At 45.1% G+C, this 24569-nt stretch overlaps 1 protein-coding gene across 2 annotated transcripts in view; it reads left to right on the forward strand.

Annotated features, from left to right (window-relative positions):
- PSMA7 (proteasome 20S subunit alpha 7) overlaps positions 1–24569 on the forward strand; it is a 60447-nt gene that overhangs the window by 15966 nt on the left and 19912 nt on the right. For both annotated transcript variants that reach the window (XR_015297633.1, XM_086932866.1), the window contains exon 2: positions 21680–21806. Coding sequence is in view for 1 of the 2 variants with exons in the window: in XM_086932866.1 (XP_086788992.1) it covers positions 21680–21806 (127 nt within the window). In the remaining variant the exon portion in view is untranslated. The remainder of the gene's footprint in view (positions 1–21679; positions 21807–24569) is intronic.

The raw sequence follows: 24569 nt of genomic DNA on the forward strand, positions 1-24569 counted from the left end.
AGTGCGTGGATTGAAACATTTCCAGAGAAGTGTCTTGGCAACACTGCTCTGTGCCCGCCCTTGTCCTGTCTCCTCGTCTACTGCGTTTCCTCCCACCTCTCTTGTGCTCTTTTTCTCCCTTGTCTACCATGTCTTTCTCTACCATGTCTTTCTCTACCGTTAGAAGCCTCTTCTTTTCACCATTTATTAACTTAAATCGCCCGCTCTTTTGCCCACGGTCCTTATTCCTATATTTTCAGCCCTGATTTACCCCCATCTGTGTGTGTGGCTCTGTGTGTGTGGCTCTGTGTGTGTGTGTAAATGCAATAGGTCTCGCATTTGCGAGAGATTAAGCTATTGGCATTGTAAATGACAATGCCATTTATTTATCTGTTTTCAAAACCAACCCATAAATAAAGTTTGTCATTTACAATGCCAATAGCTCTAACTTTGTTGAAGGAGAGACCTATTGCATTGTAAATGCTCTTTTTTGGAACACTGGAGTGGCAAGTAGAGTTGCCCAGGGTTAGTCAATGCCAGACTTTGAGTTGGGATTAGAGCCTAAGAGTTCTCCATTTTCAGCCCAGGAGTTTTGAAAATGTGAAAGTTGTGCTGGGCAGAGGCTGGATGGAGCGTAACAAAAAAGTAATGCGGCTGTGACCAGTCGGGCATTGGAGTATCCTAGAAGATGGGGGGTCTGGGTAAAAAACAATCCACACTGGCTGTGGTGGAGTAACTATCCGCTTTAAAGGGGGCACTAAGTGCACGATAACAGTGCAACTGTGAAAATTTGCAAGAAAACCAGTGATACGGTTTAAAAATAAAAATGAGACTAGTGTAACACTGAATGCATGTTTTGAAATTGCCCATTCAAAGGGCCCGCAGTGGATGAAAAGTTGTCTGATTTCAAACTGCTCTGTTTAGACAGCTATGGTACCTGTCTGGCGTCAGCCAACAGAAGCCCTCTGAACATAACTGTAGGGGAAAGCGGATAGATTGGGCAGGGGCACCTCAAGAAATGCCATTAAGATGCAATTAGTATTAATCATGCCAGTTGGAAGAGTGGTAAAGTCAGTGATAGGCTGATGTACATTGAAAGGCAGGATGATGGGGAAGAGCCTCTCTCTTACTCTGCACTACAGTCCCTCGAGGCACTGGCAGGCCAGTTCAGTTCATCTCATGACTTCCCTATATGCCAGCTTTCGAATCTGCAACACTAGAACTATGTTAACAAACATATAATTTATGCTGTCAATCAATCAGTGACACTTATAAAGCGCGCTACATACCCGTAGGGTCTCAAGGCGCTGCGGAGGGGGGGTGCCGCTACTGCTCGAACAGCCAGGTCTTCAGCTTCTTCCTGAAGGAGAGGTGGTCTTGGGTCAGGCGCAGGTCGGACGGGAGGGAGTTCCAGGTCTTGGCGGCCAGGTAGGAGAAGGACCTTCCTCCTGTAGTCGCTCTTCGGATGCGGGGGACGGCGGCGAGGGCGTGGTTGGCTGATCGGAGGTGGCGTTTGGGAGCGTAGAAGTTGACTCGGCTGTTGAGGTAGCTCGGGCCTTGGTCGTGTAGGGCTTTCTGTGCGTGGGTGAGGAGGCGGAAGGTGATTCTCTTGTTGATGGGGAGCCAGTGAAGGTCTCTCAGATGTCCGGAGATGTGGCTGGATCGTGGGATGTCGAGGATGAGTCTGGCTGAGGCGTTTTGGATCCGCTGGAGTCTCTTCTGGAGCTTGGCGGTGGTCCCGGCGTAGAGGGCGTTGCCGTAGTCCAGTCGGCTGGTGACGAGGGCCTGGGTGACGGTCTTCCTGGTCTCTGTGGGGATCCACCAGAAGATCTTCCGTAGCATGCGTAGGATGTTGAAGCACGCCGAGGAGACGCTGTTGACTTGCCTGGTCATGGAGAGGGAGGAGTCCAGGATGAAGCCCAGGTTTCGTGCATGGTCTGTCGGTTTGGGTGCGGTGCCCAGGGCGGGAGGCCACCAGGAGTCGTCCCAGGCGGAGGGTGAAGAGCCCAGGATGAGGACCTCCGTCTTGTCCGAGTTCAGTTTCAGGCGGCTGGTCGTCATCCACTCGGCTACCTCTTTCATCCCTTCGTGCAGGTTGGCTCTGGCGGCGGCGGGGTTGTTGGTCAGGGAGAGGATCAGCTGGGTGTCGTCGGCGTAGGAGATTATGCTGAGGTGGTGTTTGCGTACGATGGCCGCGAGGGGGCTCATGTAGACGTTGAAGAGGGTGGGGCTCAGTGATGATCCTTGGGGGACGCCGCAGATGACTTCGGAGGCCTCTGACTTGTACGGTGGTAGGCGGACTCGCTGTGTTCTTCCGTCGAGGAAGGAGATGATCCATTCCAGCGCCTTGTCCTGGATTCCGATGTTGCTGAGGCGCCGTATTAGGGTGCGGTGGCAGACCGTGTCGAATGCCGCGGAGAGGTCTAGGAGGATGAGGGCCGCTGTTTCTCCATTGTCCATCAGGGCTCGGATGTCATCGGTGGCGGCGATGAGGGCGGTCTCGGTGCTGTGTTTGGCTCGGAAGCCGGACTGTGAGGGGTCGAGGGATCCGTTCGTCTCGAGGAAGGCGGCCATCTGCTTGTTGACGGTCTTCTCGATGACTTTGGCTGGAAACGGGAGAAGCGAGATGGGGCGGTAGTTCTTGAGGTCGGTGGGGTCTGCTGTTGGTTTCTTGAGTAGAGCGCTGAGTTCGGCGTGTTTCCAGCTTTCGGGGAAGATGGCGGTGTCGAAGGATGTGTTGATGATGTCTCGCAGGTGGGGTGCGATGACAGCGTCGGCCTTGTTGAAGACGTGGTGAGGGCAGGGGTCGGTTGGTGATCCGGAGTGGATGGAGTTCATCGTGCGGATGGTGTCTTCTGTGGTGATCGGGGTCCAGGCGTGGAGGGTGGTGGTGGGGGGGGGGTGGCTGGTCGGTCGTGGTGTGCGTTGGTTGGTTGTTGTACTTCGTCAGCGGCACAGGGAGACGGCGCTTAATTTTAATTACAGACCGGTGGCGATATCGCTATACGCGGACGACATGGTTCTCTTCGTACGTGAGCCGACTAAGTATTTAACGCAGCTACTTCGGGAATACGTCCGGTTTGGCTACCTGTCTGGCCTTCACATCAATTGGGATAAGTCGTACATAATTCCCTTGACGATCACAGTGATTTCCTGCCCCACGCTCCCCCAAGCTTAAAACAAGAATTGGCATAGCCAATAGGTCTCGCCTTTGGGACCTTATAAGTGTTTAGCCATGCAGCACACAAGCTGCTAGCTTACAAACATCAGAAAGGAGATAGAGCAGCCGATCACATTTTATGTAACAATGGCGGGAACCGATCACATTTTATGTAACAATGTCAGGAACCGAATAGTTCCGCCCTGTATACCCTCTGCGCAGGATTAAGCAAGAGCATTAACAACCGATCTGTGGTGGGTGCGTAGGGGACATGGAATGTTTTCTTTCATCTTCAAAAATGCAAGACTACATACAAGTGTCAGAATTCAAAGAAAACATGAGGATGTGCATGTGTGACTTACACTTAATATGGGACACGGTAGGCTCTAAACAGGGAGTGGTTTGCTTTGCCTCAGGGTGTTCAAAAAAAGACCAGGAGGGCTGGACTCATGCCAGGTTTCCAGGATAGTGTATAACAACTACGGGGGGGGCTCTAATCAGCAAGGCTGAGCCAAACTATCAAAGGAACAAAAAAGAATTGCCAGTGCTGATATGGATACTATTTAAACAACTAATGTCCAAACCTGAACTCAAAAAATAAGAACGGGGTGCACTATTTAATAGTTTTTTATTTTAAACAAAATTTAAACCAAGCAAACGATTTTCAATATTTTCATTTACACAAGAACGTATTTACAAAAGGACACAAAAAGCTAAGGTCGTGATTTGGAAACCATCAATCATACAACGTTTCATACATATCACATCCATTCAAGACACATCATACCATTCAGGGACAAAGGGAACTATACAACACAATTAAAAATCTGTACACCAAGATATACTACAAAATCGAACAATGGGCCACTGTCTGCGAGGACCTTTTTACAACGACAGATGACAGAACAATTCGTTGTGTATTGTACAATCCTATACAAATTAACAAACAGAAAAACTTCCTAGTGATAGAACACAGTATTGTACTAGCGGCCAAGAAAAAACAAATCAACTCTTGTCGCTCTCGCAGACGTGTCTGCGAGAGCGACAAGAGTTGATTTGTTTTTTCTTGGCCGCTAGTACAATACTGTGTTCTATCACTAGGAAGTTTTTCTGTTTGTTAATTTGTATAGGATTGTACAATACACAACGAATTGTTCTGTCATCTGTCGTTGTAAAAAGGTCCTCGCAGACAGTGGCCCATTGTTCGATTTTGTAGTATATCTTGGTGTACAGATTTTTAATTGTGTTGTATAGTTCCCTTTGTCCCTGAATGGTATGAATGTGTCTTGAATGGATGTGATATGTATGAAACGTTGTATGATTGATGGTTTCCAAATCACGACCGTAGCTTTTTGTGTCCTTTTGTAAATACGTTCTTGTGTAAATGAAAATATTGAAAATCGTTTGCTTGGTTTAAATTTTGTTTAAAATAAAAAACTATTAAATAGTGCACCCCGTTCTTATTTTTTGAGTTCAGGTTTGGACATAGGTTTCCAGGATAGCCGTATTAGATTCATTTCACTACAACGAACCGAGATAAAACACATTTTCAGTAAGCGATTATCCTTAAAATCTATCATGGACCCAAGTTGGACATCACTGCTTAAACCGACTCAACCGGACTAACACGCCTGACCTACGTTTTGTAAAAGGAAAGCAGAGGGGTGAGGCAGATATGGTGGGGTCGTAGAGCCCTATCGCCAGCTCACAAGGCCCGTGTGTCTCAGGGTCTGAACTGCCAGGTTCCCTGAGAAGATAAAAATAGCAGTCAGAGCAAACACTCCATAAGGGGAGGCAGCAACGACAGCAGAGGAGCGCCCCTCTAGCCTGCCATGTGCGTATGTATGGTCCGCATTACACACACTGTATGTCCTATAAACACAAGACAGCTGGTAAATGGCGCAGGCGCTTTGTTTTGTGTATGTGTCTCCTGTAGTGGTGGTGGTGGCAGGCAGATAGATGTGATGTGGGGTGAGGGTGGTATCTAGGAGAGCAGTGGGCGCGGAGCAGGGAGCGGGGCGTGCGGGGAGAGAACGCAGGCTGGAGGCATTCTTGTTGCACTGGGTGCACAGTGGACCAGGGAGCATGTGTGGTAGACACCGACCTGGGAGGTGTGTTCAGTGAACTGGAGATTGCCCTGACGGGGTGTGGAAGTCCTCAGCCGGTCTGCATATGCCGGATGTATTTTCAGCGAACGTGGAGATCCAGGGGTGGGGAAGCACAGGGCAGTGATGGGTGTGGGCAGAGAAGGAAGGTTAGGATGTGCCAGCGATGTGGCACATATTTGGGGGGCATATGGTGGTGATGTAGGTGCATTTTTTCCGCTGATATGTGTTGGTGTTTGGTTTAGTGGGGAGTTTGTTTTAAATTCTTTCCAGATAGAAGGGGAAGTTGAAGTTAAAAACATTTATAGAGCGCCCTAACACCTAGCGGTTTCTTGGTGCTATGACTTGGCATAAGAGGAAGGGCGAGCCGGGAGATTATTGCAAGAGAAAAGGTGAGTTTTTAAAGCTTTACGAAAGTCCATGTAGGTGGAGAGGGACCGAATAGTGAAAGGAAGGGCATTCCAAAAGTGAGGGGCCAGAATGGAGAAACGCATGTCTCCCTGTTTTTTCCTCTTAAAGCGGAGAACCTCCAAGAGGACTTGAGTGGAGGAGCGGAGTTTTCTGGTGGGGCAGTAGGCACGGATTTTTAAGTTGATAAACCCTGGGGCAGTGCCGGCAAGAGCCATGAAAGTAAGGCAGCCCAGCTTAAACCGAGACCGTTGTAGGATGGGTAGCCAATGGAGAGATTTAAGTAGAGGGGTGACGCAGTGACATTTAGGAAGCCTATAGATAAGGCGCACAGCCTGGTTTTGGATCAGCTGGAGGCGCCTAAGCTCATATGCCGGGACCCCGACATAGAGGCTATTGCCATAATCCAGACTGGAGACGATCATGGCCAATATGATGAGCTTAAGGGCCTCAATGGAAAAGAAACGAGAAATGTTCCGAATCATCCGAAGGGACAAGAAACAGAACGAAACGACAGAGCTGATCTGGGGGAGCGAGGCCAAATCTTGTCTGATTTGAATACCCAGGGTTTTAGCTTTAGTAGAAGGGGAAGGGGAGGGACCAAGCGCAGGGGGCCAGAAGGCAGGGGTCCAGGGGCTAGGGTGACTGCCAGTAAGGATCAGCTCCGTCTTGTCCGGGTTGAGTTTTAAATGGTTGGAGTTCATCCAATCATAGATAAAGGTGAGTGAAGTGTGGAATTTAGGAATGGAGTCATGGAGTCATGGGAAGAAGACAGATGAGCTGGAGGTCGTCAGCATAGTTGAAAACTGACACCTCCATGTTTTGTAGAGCAGCAATGAGAGGGTGGATGTAAAGATTGAATAGGAGAGGGGAAAGGGAAGAACCTTGGGGGACCCCTCAGGTGACAGAACAGGAGAGGGCAGAGAAGCCGTCTAAGTGAACGGCCTGTGTCCGATCCTGTAGGAAAGAGGAGAGCCAGGCCAAAGCAGTCCCCCGAATGCTGGCGCCGCCGACACGGTCGAGAAGAATGGAGTGGTCGACCGTGTCGAAGGCGGCGGACAGATCGAGGAGAACGAGGGCCTGGGAGGAGTTGTGGTCCACACTCTGCCTAAGCTCATCCAGGAGAGAGAGGACCACAGATTCCGTCAAATGGGCTGGACAGAAGCCGGCCTGATGGGAGGCCAGCAGATGGTTCCCCTCAATGAAGGCCGAGAGACAGGTGGTAATGTGGCTCTCCAGAATTTTGCCCAGGAACGGGAGCAGAGAGATGGGGCGGAAATTGGAGGGAAGGGAAGGATCAGCCCCAGATTTTTTCAAAATGGGAATTACTGTGGCTGATTTTAAAGGCAGCTGGGACAGTTCCCTGAAGAATGGAGGTGTTGAGTAGGGTGAGCAGGGGTTCTGAGCAGTTGGAAAAGACCTCCTTCAGTATGCGGACAGGGCAGCAGTCGGAGGGGGACCCCGATTTGACTTTCTTCAACAGAGTGAAGAAGGTCTCTCTAGATATAGCAGGGAACTGGTCAAGGAAAACGGATGGTAGGGGGAGGGGGAAAAGGAGGGGGCAAGGCAGAGGAATGTTGTGTTTGATAGTGGCAATCTTCTCAATGAAGTAGCCAGTGGCAATCTTCTCAATGAAGTAGCCATTGAGGGAGTTGCAGAGGGATTGGGAAGGAGCGGGCTTAGGGGAGGCTCGATCGGTAGCTGATAGGTTGTGGACAATGGTAAAGATCTCCTTGGGTTTGTTAGCCGCAAGGAGGATCTTAGCGGAAAAATAGTCTGTTTTGGCCGCAAGGATAGCTTTCTTATAGTTGCGAAGAAGGGTTGAGTATTGGGACTTAGGGATGGGACAGTACCCGCGCCTCCAGAGGCGTTCTGCTTGTCTTAGTGCGAATTTAAGAGTTTTGAGATCATCAGTAAACCATTTATTGGCCTCATGGGAGCATGTCTGCGCTTTGGCAGGACAGCGGTGCAGCCGGGTGGCTGTTGGCCAACTGAGTGCACTTACCCCTCTCAGCTGCAGCCCCACAGTGAGATGAGGTCCTGGCATTGGAACCCAGAATCATACTGTACTGCACGTCTGAAACTTAACTGCGTGGTCTGCACGCTCACGTGCATGCCCAGCGCTGTACTTTCTAACCTCAGTGGTGCGGGCGGATCCCGGACAGACAGAGAGCATCCCGTGGACATGCTTCCTCTGCCGGTGGCAGTTCCACCTCCTCGCTGCTGCCAGGGCATGCGCCTTGGGTGTGGGGGCAGGCAGCGCCGGCATACGGTCAGTCGAAAGAGTTCCAAGCAGGAAGGGCTGGGTACCACATCTACCCGGGTACGGAAGTTGTAGGCACAGGGAGATGGATCTAAGTGATTTGCCCACAATCACAGGATGTTGAACCGACGCCGAGACTGAAACCTGGTTCCCCAGTTCCAAAATCAGCAGCTCTGCCCATTGCGCCACATGGGGGGTTCCTATCGGTCACCTAGAGACTTTGGGACCACCCTTCAGCTTAGTGAGGGAGGGAGTAATGGGTTTATGCGAGTTAAGTTCACGATTTAGTGAGTAATTGGGCGTGTGAATGAGGGCACCAGTGGATGAGCGATTGGGCTTGGAAGTAAATGAGCCCTGCTGTGAGTGGGTTAGTGACCGAGTGAATGAGCAAGTGAATGCGTGTTTGAGAGTGGGTGAGCATGAACAACTATGTGTAGGTAGGTGAGTGAGCAAGCAAGATAAAGTAAGCCGAGTACTGTGTAGAGTGGGACCACTCACTCACCACACACGGGGTGAGCACTGCACTCTGCCGGGGCTTGGCAGACACAGGCCAGTCACTCGCGAAAAGTATCCTGAACAACAACAAAAAACATGTGGTCACATATAAAAGCCCTGGGTCAAATGAACTGAAATTGCCATGACTAATGAGACAAACATTACACTATGACTGAAAAGACAATAGGTTTGGCATGAAATCCCAAGTGTTTTGTCTGTCTATGCATGTGATATGTGTGTAGCTGAGATTGGCGTGCGCAACATTTGGGTAGGGGTATTTGTGTGTGCAGTTAACGGATGTGTGTGTGTGTTTATACACTTGATATGGATGCACAGAGGGGCTGTGTATTTGTTTAACTCTTCATTTCTGGTTTGGCTTTATTCAGTGACACAGCCCTGTCTATAAACTCATTTCTCGAGACCTATTTTACTGCTGTGCTCCAATCAACCCGAACTCCACTTGGCCTTCATGTGCGCGGAGGCCAGAGGGGAGTAAAATATTTGTCATTAGAATATGGTAATGTCAGTACAGAATAGCTCTTAGTAGACTACTCATCAAGGAATGATGAAAGGCTGTGTCAGTTTGGGAGGTTTTTAACTTTCTCTCCCCTGCTAAGGTTTTCAAATCACTAGAATATAGCTACAACTCCGGCCGGCGCTCAACCCACGTAGATATATATATTCATTGTTAATATGCTTGAGCAGGGTTTAAGTTTCCATCCCAACCGAAAGGCAAGATGACTGGCCTAGTAGGAGATGGGGGTGTTTGGCGGGGGAGAAAGAGCATGAGGGAGAGTAACACAGAAAGTGGGATGCGGTGCAAGGACACGACTACGAGACAGAACACGGGTTGTTTTGCAAGGGGTAGAGGAGAAAGATCAACACAGGAGCAGACCAGACATAAAAGCAGGACTAAAGCCTTTAGCCATACATTTATGTCTGGCCTGTCCCAATACAGCAGAACTACAGGTGAACACCTGCCCATCTCCACAGCAGTGTCCAGAAAGAGAGCACTGCGCTGATTTGTAAACAATAAAGCAACAATCGCAGTAAAAGCAGTGTTTGCGGCACTTCCTTCTCATCACGTCTGGGGGCTCTTTACCTCGACTCAAGCTGTGACCTCCGAGTTCAGAGACATTTCATAAAGCAGTAGTATGTGGGGGGTGGGCTTCTGAAGTCAGAATGGCCCAGCGCCGCTCACACGCCTTGCTGTGAGTCTAAAGTGTTAGAAATGACCCATGTGAGCTGTGCGCGTGAGCTGATGTGACGAAGACCTGTGCCATCGAGTTACCTGGTCTCGGGATACACGGGCAATAACTCTGCAGAGGTGTGCAGCCAGCCTCCTTGTGAGAGCCAAGCTGAGCACTGGTCTGTGTGCTGACTTGCCCACCATGGAGGGCTCTGGGGGGACTGCAAGGTACAAGGAAACAGAAGCACATTCTATGATAAAATTTTTCGGTCTGTCCTGTTTTAAAATGCTAACTTTACAGAGCGATTGAAGCTCTGCATCATGAGATGTGTGATCTCTGTTGTGTTCATCCTGTTTTTAAACAAATCCCTGACCCCCCCACCTGGGAGGATGCTGGCTTCTCGTGGGGCGGAAGACAGTGTGTTTGCTTTAACCCCTTCGACGCTAATGACAAAGCCAGCTCGTCATGGGCGTTACCTGCGCTGCGCGGATGACGAGCTGGCTTTGTCACGTTACGCGGGATTTTTAAAAATGCCGCGCACAGCGGGAAAAGCCGCCGCAGCGATGCGGTTAAGGTAAAGCAACTAATTTGCATTTAGCGATGCACCCGGCCGTAAAGTGGGGAGAGAGTATTTTTAAAAGAGTAAGCACAGCATTTATTACGTGCGCCGGGCTTGAGTCGTGAAAATAGGGCGGGTTGGTAAGCAGGAGGGTTGTAATGGCTGCAAATAAAACAAAAGAAAAGCGAGTAGAAGGGTGGGTTGGTAAGCGGGAGGGTTGTAATAGCTGCAAAAATATATATATATTGCGCAGTCGCATGTTTTGTCAAAGGCGCCAATGCATTAAAGCAAGTAATGTAAAAGTATGAAGGGAGAGTGTGCAGCAGCCGGCAGGAGAAGTGCATTGAACAAAATAGTGCTCGGAGGCTGTAATTCAAACTGCCTGAGTAACACCACGTGACAAGGGTTGTCCTCGTGGGATATGTACAGGAAGAGAAAGGGCAATACTGAGGAGGGACTGCTAAACCTATTGACCTATGAAAAGCCACCATTTACAAAGGACAGTGACAGGAGCCAATTAAAAAGATGGGCGGAAAGCGGGTGAAGCTTTGTGCACCTATACTGAATACAGCATATCTCGAAGAGACAGCACAAGGTCTGCTTATGCAAGACCTAAAAAATAAACTCAATTTTCCAAGCAGGAATTAGTAAAAAAAAAACTGACATTTGACATCTTTCCTTGAACAGACAGCAAAAGTATCAAGGTAAACCAGATTTAATGGCATCTTTATTGCTCATTCACTTTCTGAATGAACAAAACACCTGTTCTCTACCACCTTAAGTTCAATCACCAGATTAGACTAGTAGGTGCTAAAAATAGCTCGACCTGATAAAATTTGACTAGCAATTGTGAGTGGGCGAGTAGATTTTTCGAGTCCTGGCACTAATGTTCTCTCCCTTGTTTTACCCAATCAAATACTACGCTGTGTTGCTCTTTACTCCCCGACCTCCTCCATTGCGCTTTCCCTCATACGGGCCTTTTTAGGTCTCTGCTGTGCTGTCTTGAAGAGACGTGGTGTGTTTGGGTTTAAAGCCCGCCCATAGCCTACAATCTGTAAGCTTCAGTGTCTCATTTGCTTTGATACCGTTCGTCATGGCGTGCAGGCGTCATGCCCTCTTGTGTTTGGCCCTCCCATAGAGCATGGACAAGGGACATGTCCCCTTCCACTGCCTGGTTTTTGGAGCTATTTGTTGGTCTTCAAGTACTCCTTGGGAGTCCTTGTGTTTTCAAAACATCTCCCTTATCTGTGTAGCAGGTTTGCCCTTTCACCTTCTGCCCCTGTCTGTTTCTTCTCTACACTGCACCAGCCCACTTCTGCCCTCAATTGTCTTCTGCTGTTCCCTGCCTATCTGCCTTTTATTACACTTCTCTGTGTGATGTATAAATACAACAACTGAAGTGAACCAGCACGTCACCACCATGCGCAGCGCTGGCATGCAGCATGTTACAAATCCTGGGTATGCAAATTTAATGGCATCTCACCGGCCTAGACACCCCACCCCACCCTGCCCTCCCAACCAATGGGATGAATTCAAGGCCCATTAACTGACGTTTCTGTAAAACTGTCTCTGAAAGTTTTTGTAACCTGATTTTTTTCCTAAAAATAGGATAACATAGCTATTTGGAAAAGGTAATTGTAGTGTCCTCCTCTTCCACATTAAATAGCGACTCAACGTAAACACTTTGGATAGAGCTCATTTGTGTACAACTATCATTACAATATTGATACTTGTACTCATACCATCCATCCCAGAGGGTAAAAGGTGAATCGAGCGTGCGCAGATTTCAAATCCACAACCTTCAGTTGAGACACACATCCCAGCAGCGAGCCCTTAACTGGCTGAGTTATCTTGCAGGCGCACACCGCTGAATGAATACATTTATTTCAATTTTTTTGGGAATGTGAGGGACACCTAATGGCAAAAAATCATCCTTGTTTCAACACGTCGTAAAATAACTGAATTTCATATAAGTGGAAACATGCATGCTTCATTGTGTAACACCAGACAAGCCTGGTATTTTGTACTCTGTAAATTACTCACCTACATAAAGCAATGAAATAAGATACTTTCATTTTATTAGTGAATAATGTCATTATATAGAGGTTACCATGAACTAATTGATTTCAGGCCCATGTTGTGGATGCAGAGAGAAGCAATGAAAACAAGCTCCAGAATGCTGTGTCTATCAACAACCACACTAGCTTGCACTCTGGGTTTCCCTGTAACAGCACCCAAATAACACGAAGGTTGCAGGTGTCTCAGTTTTAACTGGGAAAGCAGTGGATTCAAAACACTCACCCGTTACTGATATAATGTTTTTTATTGTGCATGTACTCCGCACTCTATTCCCTCCTAAACATCAAACGAATATTGGCAAAGCCTATAGGCATTTCATTCAAGAGCTATTGTTTTGTTTTGTAGCAAATCTATACAGCATTGAAGCTGCTGTGCAGCCTGGCTTTATAGCAAGTGTTACAACATGGCCAGCACTGGCTGCATCATTGCACTTTTTAGGTTGAGCCTGTAGCAGCGCGCATGCGCTGCTCTGCGAGACTTCATGTTGGGGCTTCTGAAAGCTGACCACATACTTGTGCTTTCGTTTTCGTCGGCTGCAATTGGCTTTTGCATGTGTCTTTTTAAAGAAGACAGCACGCAATTGGTGAAAGGCGGGTGCATGTCCTAGCTTCCTTTAGAAATGTAACCGGCCATGGCCTATTGGTGTCTGTTACGCGCAGCAGCGGCATCTGGTTTTAATTATAAACATGTGTTTATAATTAGTGCACGTTCGCTTTGCTACCGCGCTCCCTCGCCCCTGCTCATCTGTGGTGCGTGCGCACCACTGGTTTCGATTCTGTGCTTGTTTTTCTTCTTTTAATAACTCTTCTTCCTCCCGCCTTTCTCCATACTATTTTCAAGGTACCCACTACCCACCTATTTTGATGCCTGCTTGCTGTGCTCTCTTCTGTCTGTTCTGAACCTGATATGTGAAGCGCAAACTGTTTCTTTGCTGTTGCCCGCGCTGTGCCTGCTCGGGGTGGTATTTCTGAAATGCTACTTCCCATATTGCACCTCGATTATGTGTTACTGAAGTTTGTGAAATGTTTTACTATGCAGATATGAATCGTCTTGGCTTTATCACAGCGTTTTTAAGGAATGTCACTACTAACCTTGCCTCTCGACAGAACTTCCTGTAGTCAGTGCCGGGTTGTGTTTATTGCTTTCAACATCCACCGTCGTTCTCACATGTCATCCTGACTTGTTTCCTGTGAAACATGCAGTCACTGTCGCTGTTCTGGGTGCCTTTGAAGTCAGCTGGTTGGTTAATTACATGTTGTCTACAGCTGTCTCCTTTGACATCCGGAGTACAAGTGAAATGACTATCTAAATATGTGTTCACTGGAGATGCTTTGTGAGCACTTGGAATCCTCAATTAAGACGCACTCTAATAAGAGAGAAGTGTCAGACCAACAAAAGCGATTATTTCTGTCCTCGTGCCCCTTAAAGTATCACCACGCACGTTTATGTTCCAACCACCGCAGAGTGACCTGTAATTGGCAAGTAGAGGACCAGATATTATATAGAAAAATGTTTCTTACTTTTTCTACAAACCGGTTCCAAATGATTCTCTTTCAATACTATATTTGTGTTATGTGTCTTATTATGAAAACATTTCTTAAAAATAGGGCTTTCAAAATGGAAAAAATAAACCAAAGCTTTGGTGCAAGGGCAAAGTTATGTTTCTATGACATAATCCAATACATATACATGTGTTGGGACTTTACAGTTCTTCCACTATGACGTCTTTTGAGAGCTCTAATATTTATCTCACTCTGTCTTGTGTCAAATTCGCTTATACAGGGACCACAGACGTTTTTTTAGATCTGCCCTACCAGTTACCTTTTAGTTGTCTGTAGGCGAATTCCTATTGTAGCCCAACATAGTTTGATTGTTGACAGTTATCTGCTCAATATTATTGCATATAGGTCGACTTATTAATGGGTGCCTTTGCGTGCGAGGAGTCTATTTACTGTTGCAAATAAATAAGCAATGCCAACAGCTCTAACTTTAACAAATGCGAGACCTATTGCATTGCAAAAGCTTGTTTACATTTCTTTCAGCAAATGCTGAAAAGCAGAACTGATGCAATTCACAAGGCTAAAAGACATTGACATTCACAACGCCAATAGCTTTCGGATTGCTGAAGCCTATTATCTTTGTCAGTGCTTGTATATTTATTTAAATTCTCTCTAGATAGATACATTGATTTTTGGAGTACCTGCCATTTGCTTCTGCACCACTCCCTTTCCAAAATGCACTTTCTCGCATGTTTACATTTTCTTTAAATTGCATCTCCAAATGGCGCCTGCAATCTTGGAACAGTAAATAAAACAAAATAAGAAACAAAATAGACATGTGATGGCTTATACCACTGCACTTTTTTTTTTAACGGCAAAAGGTGGGATCTTCACAGGGTGTAGATTGGTTTCCTCTAATTGACTGCTCAATGTAGCGGTATGCTAGGTTGCATCTGTAATCTTTTAAGATTTCTAACCACTTGCTGTAAGGGACACTGCTTGGATTAAAAAGAAATTGGATTGTCTATGAAGACAGGCTGATGCAGCTAGTTACTCTGAGGAAGAAAATGTGAACCACCAGTCTCTCCCCGCAGCAAAGAACACTAAGGGCCCGATGTCGGTCATAAAGCCACTGACCTTTGGTTGGAGGCGTTACGACAGACATCACCGGTTTCACTTCTGACTGGCTGATGACTATACAGCCGGTCAGAAATCAGCCAGTCATTCTGCCTGGCTTCCGACAGGCTTAAGGAGCCAGACTGAACCGGGCCGTAATCCATATGAACGACGGTTTACGCCGCCCAGATTGCACTGCACGGTTTCCAACAGGGTTTCCATTCCTACCATTTCAACCTGGGCCCCTAGCAAGGCCCCCTTTCCCTTGGGGCCTCTGGTTGGGTCTGTTAATCCCTGCACATTGTGGCAAGCTCCTTAAGGTGCCTGCTACAGGGTGCAGGGATTAACAAAACCTCACATTTCCCTGTGGGAGCATGTACTAAAGCCGTAAGACATGCTCCCATAGGGAAATGTGGGAATGCAACCACACCATGTGCGGTCGCATCATAATTAGGCGGTCTGGACCGCCGAACAGAGGTGGGTCCCATTTCCTCCACAGTGTTGGTCGGAGGAAACTCTGGCCGACTTCGTATTAGGGCCATCAGTATGAATGGCAGCCATCGTATCGCCTCTGTCCTAAATACAGCACACATAACCAAAACACAGTGAAGTGCTGAAAAGGTATCTGGCTGGTTCCCACTCTTTTTAAGTTACTTGTGTTTACCTAATTATTTGTATAAACATCTTAAACGTACATCATGTATCTTGTTTAATACTTGGCTCTAAATACATTGCATCTGTTTGTAACAAAATTTAAGAGTTGAAACCAAGTATTCATATAACTATTTGTTTACATATCCCACTGTATATGGCTTACTCTATTTTTTATCGTTACTATGTATTTTTATTTGCTCTTTATGCTCCTTGTGTTATTCGGTTGTGGTTACTCTGTAAATCGTTCGTATACCTCCAGGTCATGTTCACGCTATATAAAACTTCTCAAATAAATAAAACAAATACAGTCTTCATAATTGGCCACTGCTTCTGTACAGAATAGTTGTCGGAATGTAGGTCTTTGAAAGCTGGATGCATACTAAAATTTCAAAATAACCTCCGATTTGTTTTGCATAAATTCAAATATGTGGATATCCTAAAAATCTGACATGCATTTGGGCTTATTCAACATTTGTATTGTACTGCACTCTGATTCTTGAATATCCCTCATTCGTTATTACAAAAACTAGGAACAAAAGATCCATCCTATGCTTCTCAAAATTTTAAGTCTCCAAGGAATGGGAAGTCTGTATTTCTGGCATCTGAGCCTATAGACGTATGTGGTAAGCCCATGGCTTGCTTAGAATGAGAAAATGATTTGTACGGCATCTCACAGCCTCCAAATAAGGGTTGTAATAGATGTGTCAGTTAGTCATGCAGGATTACATTAAGTCATGGTTGAGTACAAAGCTACCCCACCTGGGCCACAGTGTCGTGGCCCGTGGGCTTACCTCTTAGCGCTTGACTATCCCTGTACTCTGGCTGCAGGAAGATGAAGGCTTTCTGAAACCAGAAGGGCTGGCAGTGTGCATGGACTATCTGCACCCTTTGGAGTTAGGCTGGATGAGCTATGCAAGACAAATTAATGTACTCATGGTATCTACATATCCCATTAAGCCACGAGACTGTCCAGTTTTGCAAATGGCGGGAGCAATTTTGAAGTCAGAGTATACGTTTCTGGTAGTCCAGAGCATCATTACCATGCAATCGAGATACATTGTTGCTGCAGCCAGGTCCTTCTTGCCAGAGTTAAAGAAAACGGTGGAAACAGTGTTCTGTTTTGCAGGGGGGGGGGGGGGGGGGGGCGTGGTGTTTTTGTTGTTGTTTTTTACATTGGAGTCAGCGAAAGACAGAACTGGATACAGAGAAGTATTCTTAATAATTCAGCGCTGTTTCTGAATTTTATCTTGAATACTAAAGTACCGTTTAGGAGCTGTACTTTAGGGATTATGAACTCACATTTGCACATCATAATATAGGATGGATAGACTCCTCATTTCTTCCCAGGCTATGGTAAAATTCTTTTACATATACATTGCATTGCATTTTATGAACCTGTCACCTTGAAAATCATTTGAATCACAGTGTTTTTTTAAGACCTATGATAGTTTAAAATATTGGGTTGTATACAAATAATGAGGCTAAGCAAAAAAAGGGAACCCACCTATCACATTTAGTGAATATAGTCAAGATTTTGTGGTGCTCTGATCTGAAAGAACAGCCTCCTAGTCTTCTTAACTGGAGTATACCCCCAAATTCGACCGTCCCACCCTTCGTGTTAGTTGGCACTAGCTTGATTTTATTTTCCATTTGCCAATGCTTGATCACTTGCTTCGCAAGCATTGGCAAACGCTGCATGTCTCCCACGATCCGAACTCCCCCTTCAGAGCTGAGGAGACCCGTCCTCTGTTGCTATAGACGCCTCTGCGCTGTTGCTCCACCGCTGTATAGGCTGCCAGCTCCTCAATCTGCCTCTAAACCTCTTACTCATCAGCTGAGAGCCTCATGTCTACCTGGGCACATGAGCTACCGGGAGCCGTTTGTGTTGGTTTTGGCGCTGTTCTGTGGTAATGCTGTGCTGGAAAGAGAGTGGACTCCTTCGTATCCACCTCCCACCAGGGCCAGAGACTGCAGAGAAAGGGGGCAGGTATTGACAACCCTTGTTGCATGCGTCAATACATTCAGTTACTTAGTATAATGGTGATTTCAAGTCAGAAAATGCTAAATGTGGCCCTCGGGCTAAACACACTGCTACTGGGTGCCAGAGACACCTAAAAATCACTGTTCGGCCCCTGGGCACCTGCTAAGCTTTATCCAAACAGTTCTGAAGTACTGTTCACGTGGAATTGAGAAATCTTTTCTTGCATTTCTTTGTCGCACAGCACGTTACAGCGACCTGGTCTGTGTGCAACCCATTAATGAAAGAAAATGTACTTCTGCTGCACATGTTGTGGAGCTGCCTAAGACTGGGGGAATATTGGGAGTCGGTAACGTCTGCACTAAGCCAATATATGGGCTGAGCAATACCCTAAACTGGGAGACCTGCATCCTGCACCTGTATGCAAGCAACAAGCATCTGCGAGTCACCTCCCGGTTTGTGGCGCTAGGGTTGATTGCTGCAAAGAGGCTGATCACAAAAAGATGGCACTCAACAGAACCCCCGCAGAGTGAGCCTGGGAATGCTTGCTGCAGTGCTAGGCCGTGGCAGAGAGCGTAGCGCTGGGAAAGGAAGGACGCATTTGGCCTCCGCAAGATCCCAATTGCCGAAAACTGGGACGCAATATTGCAGGAGCTTCTGAACAATGGGGAGGCCCCGGAGTCCGAAGTAGGTTCAATAGCACATGAGCCACATTGGCGTCCCCTATGCGTAACCTGAAAGGGCCTGTCACCCGCGCGATACCCATGCACTGCACCTGTATGGGAATGCACCAAAAAAGTCAGAGTGCGTGACTTCATGCCCTGCGAAGTACACAAGCCAGCCCCCAAACACCACTGTAGCATAATAATATGCACTTCAGTTGATTAGAGGTGTCCCGCTAGCCCATGCCTCCACCCAGTTGTTCGCAGTTACTCCCAATCCCATCCCAGGATGCTTGTTTCCGGTCCAGGGAAGACCTAGCCTGGCAGTTCAGGCTGGACTGTTCCCATGAGGCACAGGGTCAGACTGATTTTCATATGACCATGTCTTAACTGGGGTGGTGGAGTGAGCTAAAGAATGATGATGGATTAAACCCTGATCAGTTGACTGAAGGTGAGTGTTTGCAATGTTCAACACTCCGTCCATCATCCCCTTTGGTTTTGTAATGTTGATTGTGCCAATAGATTGTATAATGGAAAAAATACAGTAAATGGATTTAAACAAAAAAAAGAGACATTGTACCTGTGGCATAGTTATAACTTGTTTTCAAAAAGTGCCAAAAAAACACATAAATTGTACCTATTTCTGCTGCACGTAAGTTACCAACTGATGCATGTTGTAATAGTGCTTAATGGAAGGTCCTTTCTTTTCATCTGATGAGTGCATATAATGAAAAGCATATCGGGCTTTGTTAGCACTGGAGTCTTAGATGAATATGAAAGGGTTTGATGTCTTCATCTTTCTTTTCTCATCTTTGTCTCTTTCACTTTACTTTTACTCCTAAAGATACTGCTGCTGATTTTTATTTCTACTCATATGTTTAATACTTCCTGTGCTCCCTAACCTCTTAATTTTACTTCTTCCTCTTCCACCTCATATTTGTTCCCACACTTACGTTTTATTATTCCAACATACTCTTGCTACCATTACAACTTATTACGCCTATTTCCTCCTGCTCTCTCTCATTTCTCCGCTTACTCCTATTACGTCTACTTACTGCTATTACTTTTACTACCGTATTTGCCAATGCCCTTATTATTATTAGCTTAGTGTTTGGGTTTGTGTGCGAATGTGTTGGTATATGTTTTGATGCATGTTTGGTATATGCCTTTCCATATGTGTCTATGTAGAATTAAGTATATTTTGGTGTTGATATTGGTCCCTATCATTGAGCAATTTAAGCTGCAGAGATGCAATGAGGGGAGTACAATGGAGGTCCAATATTGCTCCAATATTGCTTTGTGGCTCTTTTACAGGGCTAGGTGGATGGCAATAATGAATTACAAGAGGAATTTAACATTAGTTCTCAGGCAGTGGACCAAGCTAGGATAAACTTGTATATTCCACAGTCCCAGGAAAGTCAGGGAAGGTGGAAGAAGGCATACCATACCATACTGGTGATGTCTTCCCAGTTCCAGGGCTAGATAATGGAGCATGTTTGCAACTCAAGCTGGTGATGAGTACCCCAGGGACAAGTCAGAGAGCATTCCTGTATATGAGTCCTCCAAAGTTACTGTCTCGTAGCAAGGGACGGCAAGAGAAGGAAGGGCAGATGAAAGCCTTGCATTAGAGTGGGTGTGATTCCATGAATATTTAATTCTAAATCCAGTGAAACACTGTCCGAAGACAGATGTTGTGCTGTAAATCTTACGTGGTGATCGCAGTAATATTTTCAGTGTGAAATAGTCATCAGTCTTACTAACACACAACTTTATCACAAATGTTTTAACACTTTAGAACAATGTTATAGTTCCAACTATGCAGTATTAAGTCACCATAGATTATATTGCCACCTATTGCTTGATACAGTGTACATGTTTTCATGCTCAGAGGAATGTTTTGTTCCTTGAAAATAAATATACTCGACACATGTTTGGCATTAACACCAGGTTATTATGCAATAACCGCTTTATTACAGTTAATTTTCTTTCCAGTTACCTATTATCTCTTCGCCCTCGTCCAATTCATTACTTTACAGATGAAACCACCTCTCACGAATAAAGAGCGATGACGTGGCCTGCGCTGACCGCATCATAGTGCAATTTTTAATAACTTTGAGCCATGCAAAACAGATGGGCATTGCCAAGACATATTAACTTTGCCTATGCTTTAAAACCAGCTGCATTATTTATAGCAGCTTCATATATATTTGCAGTCAACCTCTCGGTGCAGTCCCTCTTATGAGTGTCACTCTCTGCTACTACTGCATATTATCGCTACTCCATCCTCATGCCTCTTGTTTTTATTTCAGTGAGGGCCCAGCATTACTGCCAGGCTACTCTTTAAATGACATTGTGTAAACTTTTATATTTTATTTATCTTTCTTAAGTTCCAATCAGCCATCTTGGAAATGTAAAAAAAAATTTCAAATAATGTGCCAAAATGGAAGCCACTCCATGACAGTGTAGGTGCCTACAACGCTGCACAATTCTGGTCCACACAATCACCTTGCCAGAATTCAACACCACTCAACATAATTCCACTCCATATACCACTCAACACAACTCGATTCAGCTCCACAAAATTAAACTCTACTCAGAACCACATAAATACCATTCTATGCACATAGCAACAATCCACACAAATACACACCGCACAATGCCACATAATTCCTATCTGCACAATTTCACTCAAAGCCACACAGTTCCACGCCACTCAATTCAACTATGTATACTTCCATTCCAGACCACATAATTCGACAACACACCACAAACATCCAACCCAGATCCCAGAATTCCACATCATGCCAAATAATTCGACAGCACACAACATAATGAAACTCCACTACATACCACTCCACAACACAAAATACTATTCCACTTAATTGCACTCAAGGAGACACAATCCCACTCCTCGTAGTTCCAGTACGCTCGATACCACATAATTACTATCCACATTATTCCACTGCACACCACGCCTCATAAGTCCACTCCACAAATCCACTCTACAACATACTATTCCACGCCACACAATTCCAATCCACATAATTCCACACTACAAGCATCCACTCCACTCCACTCCTTAACTCATGAGTAAAAGACATTGTCATTAACAGCAACAGCTCTAACTCCAGCAAAAGCGAGACCTATTGGCTTTGCCAATGCTTGTTTATACTTTTAATACTACTATCCAGAGTCCTCTTACTTATTTTACAGGCCTCAAAGATTCCAAGCTAAGTTGGCTATGTTGATGATTGAATCTCAACAGCAGATTGACTTGCCCACTCCGCTCAATGCGTCCTTGGGAACCAGATATAACTTCACCATAATGTTTGTGTGAAATTCAGAGCTGTTGACACCGTAACAGAGTAGCAGAAAGTGCTTTAACATACAGTGTTTAGGTTGGTTTGTCACTTTCAAGTTTCCTGCCTATGGTGCTTCCGCATTTTACTTCAACTGGAAACGTCTCTGATTCAGACTGGACAGTCCATCTATTTGTTTGTAGTTTCAAATAAGTTTTCTTTTCTATCTTAAGGTTGGAGTTCGGGGAAAAGATATTGTTGTCCTCGGAGTTGAGAAAAAGTCTGTGGCCAAACTTCAGGATGAAAGGACTGTGCGGAAGATATGTGCCCTGGATGAAAACGTCTGCATGGCATTTGCAGGTATTGTGGGGAACATTAAATATTTCCATGCCATGTCATTTGATCTGATTCTTTTCTGAATTCTGTTAACGTTTGTTTGCTTCTTTGGGTCTACAAGGTAAATCGTTAACTAGTTACCCTTGAGATACTTGGCGTGAAGTTCAGTATTGTGGGTTACCTCTAAAGTAATGTAGTATCTCCAACCAGTCGATCGCGAGCTACCAGTAGCTCGCAGAAACCTTTAGAGTAGCTCCCAGCCTTGAGTTCATTTTAACTAAGAACCTCAATAAATAAGTGTTGCATGTTTATTTTAAAGTTAAGGAAAGTCTATGTTTATTTATATTCTTACCAGGCAGCAGACAGTAGGGCCTGATAACGAGCATTGCTCAGTCGGATTTGTAGCCCATGTGAGAACAAAATGATGTTTCTGAATGCTTCTAAATGAGACAATTAAAATGAAAAAATCACTAAACTCTTCATTTTAATTTTCTCCCTTTTTAAAGTGTCACATTTATAAACAGTAGCCATCTTGCTCCCAGTGGCTGGAAGGCACAGTGGCTTATTTTTAACTGAAAAATACAGGCATTTTCTTTTCAATGGGAAGCTTTAAGTGAAGAAAAATGTTTCAATGACACGTTGTCTTAATGTTTTCCTCTACTTCTAATTAAGCCAATTTAGTCCTAATGTTTTATGAAGCACGTTTCTTCACTGTAAATTCTTCACATTTAAACAAATGACTGTATTTTCCTGTTATAAATATGCCACCATGTCTACAGGCCACTGAGCGTAATATGTTTGCTGTTTGTAATGGCACTTTGGCATTGGAGAAAATTAAAATGAAATGATGAATTTAATAATGCATATAAACATAAACTAAACTCTTCCATTGAATTTTCTCCCATTTCAAAGTGTGTCACGTCAGCCATCTTCTCCCAGTGGCTGGTAGACACGCTGCCATGTTTATAACTGAAAAATTCAACCTTTTTTTTTTATGGGTGAATTTTAATGTGCAGAAAAATGTTCAATCTGGTGCAGACCAAGGTTCCATCCAGTGTAGAACATTTTTCCATCAAGTACAGAAAAATGTTCCTTGTAATGATCATTTCTGTAGAAAAATGTTCTGCACTTTAAATTCCTCCTATTTTAAAAAAAATGGTTGTATGTTTGTGTTGTACATGTAATGGTGCCACATATGGTGAAAGGTATGTCCTGTGCCACATGTATAAATGACACATGCTCTTAGTCACCAATACACATAAATCCCATTCATTCACACACATGTTCATTCAACCTTACAGATCATGTGCTCACTGACGCACATGGCAGCCCTATCATAGTACCCCTAGTCACAGTGTCTTGTTCAAACTATAGTATCTGGCTCCACGGACATTAGGTTTTAAATTCCAGTGAAGCTGGGCAAGGGTGTGGCTGGAAACAATGCACGAGTTACGACTTTCAGTAGCTCACGATTTTCACTGATCGGAAGTAGCTCTCATTACAGAAAAGGTTGCAGACCCGTGATCTAGTTAATGGTTAGGTTGATTATGTATAGTGAATATTGTGCTAACATGTTAAGAGTTAATATGAGATAATAAAAGGTAAAATAGACAACAATTTATGTACAGATGACTTGAATATGTGGTCTTTACCCCACCATACCTCCCTTAGACATTTGGTTCCCTCTTTACAACACATTTTTTATTTCCTGTGCTGAATGTATTGTAAGAATAAAAGTAACACAGAGTATATCTTTTTTGAAGATGAAAGTGTTTCTGAATATTTTTATTTTTTGTCCGTTCAATGGAAGAAACTCCTTCAATCGCTGCTCGAGACTTCAGTGACATATGTTTGTTACATGTTGCTTAACTGGAGGCGAAGGTTTGGAAAGTGTTGCCATGCTAGTGTTGACATGGAGCTAAGCAAGCGCATCAAATGTGCCTTTTGATTTGTAATCTTCTGAGAAAATTATAACGGTTTATATCCTCATGTTGAGAATGTAAACAAACTTCTGTAGTTCCTTCCCTGGCCACACATCCAAAGTTTATAGTGGAAGAAGCAGGGAGAAGACAAAAAAGGTGGTGGGGGAAATAAAGTGACGCTTCTTGTTTTAAATACCTTAAGCATGTTTGCGCTCCGATGCAGAAAAGCTTACTAAACAGAATTACTCCACACTTGACATGAAAGCCGAACTTTACTCAAAGAAGTGCTTTTGTTTTGTTTGGTGTAAATCTGTCAGGTAATTTTTGAAAAATTAGCCTGAAAGGGTTAAACGTAGAGATGTCTGGACCATTGTCCACGCATGTTTCACTAAGCCCACCTCCAGGACCACCCAAGGACTAATTTTCGAAAATATACATATCTGATTAGAGGGGGGGAGCTTTTTCTCTGCTTATCCATTTAGGGTTGGCTGTTGATTTTCGGTCCACAACGTAGAAAAATCTGTTGTGGCCACATTACATGAATCAGTCCTAAATTCCTGAAATACAAAAGTGAAAGCACCATAACAGGACAGGGGTTAGCATCCACTGACACCCTTATATCAAAATTGGGGGGAAAAGGTAAATTTGGTCCTGGGGTTCGCAGACTAACGTACAGCTCCAAGGTCCATGACCCTCATCAAAACCTCTTTGATCTAGGTTGGACCTCTTGACGTGTTTGTGGGGGTGAGGGGCCCAAAATGTCCTATGAACATGTGCGGATTTGCAGACCCAAACTGAAGTTGATGTACCAACCTGCCCCACTCCCTCCCCCCCCCCCCCTTTTTAAAAATTTGTATTAATAAAA

This window comes from Lissotriton vulgaris, chromosome 7, assembly GCF_964263255.1.
Source record: "Lissotriton vulgaris chromosome 7, aLisVul1.2, whole genome shotgun sequence".
NCBI classification, from domain to species: domain Eukaryota; kingdom Metazoa; phylum Chordata; class Amphibia; order Caudata; family Salamandridae; genus Lissotriton; species Lissotriton vulgaris.